The 2,030-nt window shown below is 43.1% G+C and overlaps 1 protein-coding gene across 1 annotated transcript; it reads left to right on the top strand.

Annotated features, from left to right (window-relative positions):
* Window positions 1-379: 379 nt before the first annotated feature.
* LOC120980074 (protein kinase C theta type-like) lies at window positions 380-1,621 on the top strand. The gene has a single exon (XM_040408944.1). It carries the CDS (start codon window positions 380-382, stop codon window positions 1,619-1,621), a length of 1,242 nt encoding a protein of 413 aa, XP_040264878.1.
* Window positions 1,622-2,030: the final 409 nt, after the last annotated feature.

Below are 2,030 nucleotides of genomic sequence, written 5' to 3'. Positions count from 1 at the left end.
CTTCTATGCGGCCAGCGTTTCGTGAAAAACGCTGAATATAGAACATGCTTCGATTTTCACACAACGCACAAGTGATGCGTGAAAAACAACGCTCATGTACACAGACCCATTGAAATAAATGGGTCCGGATTCAGTGCGGGCGCAATGCATTCGCATCACGGAATACTCGCTCATCTGCAAGGGGCCTTAGAGTTTTATACTTTGTGAATATAATGTGAAATTTATGTTCCATGTTGTGACCACCTATGAATGTGTTTTGCTATGGGATAGGAATGAAATATATATATTTATATAATGCAGGTTTTCTCTGTTTCCTACAAACAGCCAAAGTAACATGTAAGGAAAGAAAAATGAGGAAGATAAGGGGGAAAATAAAAGCATGACGGTCAATGAAAAGAGAAAAGATGGTGGATCTGAGAAAGACTCAACCACTAATGACAGCTCTGTAGAACTGGAAACACCAGAGGAGCTCAGCAGATCTACCAAATCCTCTCAGAGCAGCAGTAGCCCTAACGTGAAAACCACCAAAAGTGGCATCTTCTTAGAGGAACCTGACCAGTCTGGCGAGGAACCATCTGCCACAGTACCCCTTTCATTAGAGTCCTTTACTTTCCATCTGAAACTGGGAGCAGGAAGCTTTGGTCAAGTCTACTTGGCAAGAGATATCATCCGCCAAGAATGTGTTGCCATCAAAGTTTCAAATAAACGGGATTTAACGGAGAGTGGATACAGTTTGGTAGAGCGCCATGTCTTAAAACTATCCCATGAAAGTCCATACCTGATTCACGGCCTGGCTGCCTTTCACACCCTAAACTTTGTCTATTACGTCATGGAATTGGCCACCAGAGGAGACCTGTTTGTTTTTATGAGAAAGATCTTTCCTCTTGATACTGCCACAATACGATTCATCTTGGCAGAAGTGGTCTGTGGCACAGAGTTCCTGCACAACAAAGACATTCTACACAGGGACCTAAAGCCACTAAACATCCTTCTGACAGTAGACGGCCATGTCAAAATAACAGACTTTGGCATGGCAGCAATGGGTGTGCATCAGGGTCCCTCAAAGAGGAGCATAGGTACACCAGGATTCGCAGCCCCAGAACTGGTGAACGGCAACTCACATGGACAAGGGGTAGACTATTTTGCAATTGGCGTGATTCTGTGCAAACTGTACACAAGAAGGGGTCCTTTTCCTGGAAAACATCCAATAGAAATTGAGCATTCTGTCCTCAACTGTCCTCCAGTCTACCGAAATTCGTCTCTGACTCCTGAAGCAGACAACCTCTTACAAGGGCTGCTGTGTAAAAATCAGTTCCAGCGGCTAGGAGTGAAGGGAGACATAAAAAAACATCCATTTTTTGCAGACATCAACTGGGAAGATGTGGAAGCCAGGAGAATGGTACCACCAGCGAACGTGATGGCAGCTCCTATTGACCTAAATATTAACCAAACTCTGGAATATGCTGAAATGCCAAACATAATAAGATCTAAACACCAGAAGATCTTCAACCAATTCAGCTTTGTGTGTCCAGAGTGGTCAAGACAATATCATCCTGTCATCATGCAGAACCAAACTTGGATGGACAAAGTATTAGCTATGAGTCCATTCAGAAAGAAATAAAAGTAACTGGTCTGTGAATAAAGCTGGTGGATGACTAAGTCAAACCAGAAATCCATACGTATTCTCTATCTATGAATTCCTGTTACTTTCCACAACCTACCTGACACCATGAAGCAGCTCCTGTACCATGGATGAGCCAATATCGACCACCACATATAGATGCTACCATGGCAGGTGAGTAGAGAGGGAAGATAAGCCATTTCCCATAAGTTTTCATGCCAACTGAGAAGACAATTAATGCATTGGTCATATAGATGGTCATAGGACAATAAGAGCAACTTTTCTCATGGTTTATTTTTTTGTTGTTAAGGCATTATGCTTATTGCAAAGTCTCCAGCCTGGACTGTGACCTCCAGCTTACCTCCATGACTGATCATCATTACACTGTCCCCATAACTCACCCACCATT

This window comes from Bufo bufo, chromosome 10, assembly GCF_905171765.1.
Source record: "Bufo bufo chromosome 10, aBufBuf1.1, whole genome shotgun sequence".
NCBI lineage: Eukaryota > Metazoa > Chordata > Amphibia > Anura > Bufonidae > Bufo > Bufo bufo.
The sequence above is the reverse complement of the archived record's forward strand: the minus strand, read 5'-3'. Positions and strand labels throughout refer to the sequence as shown.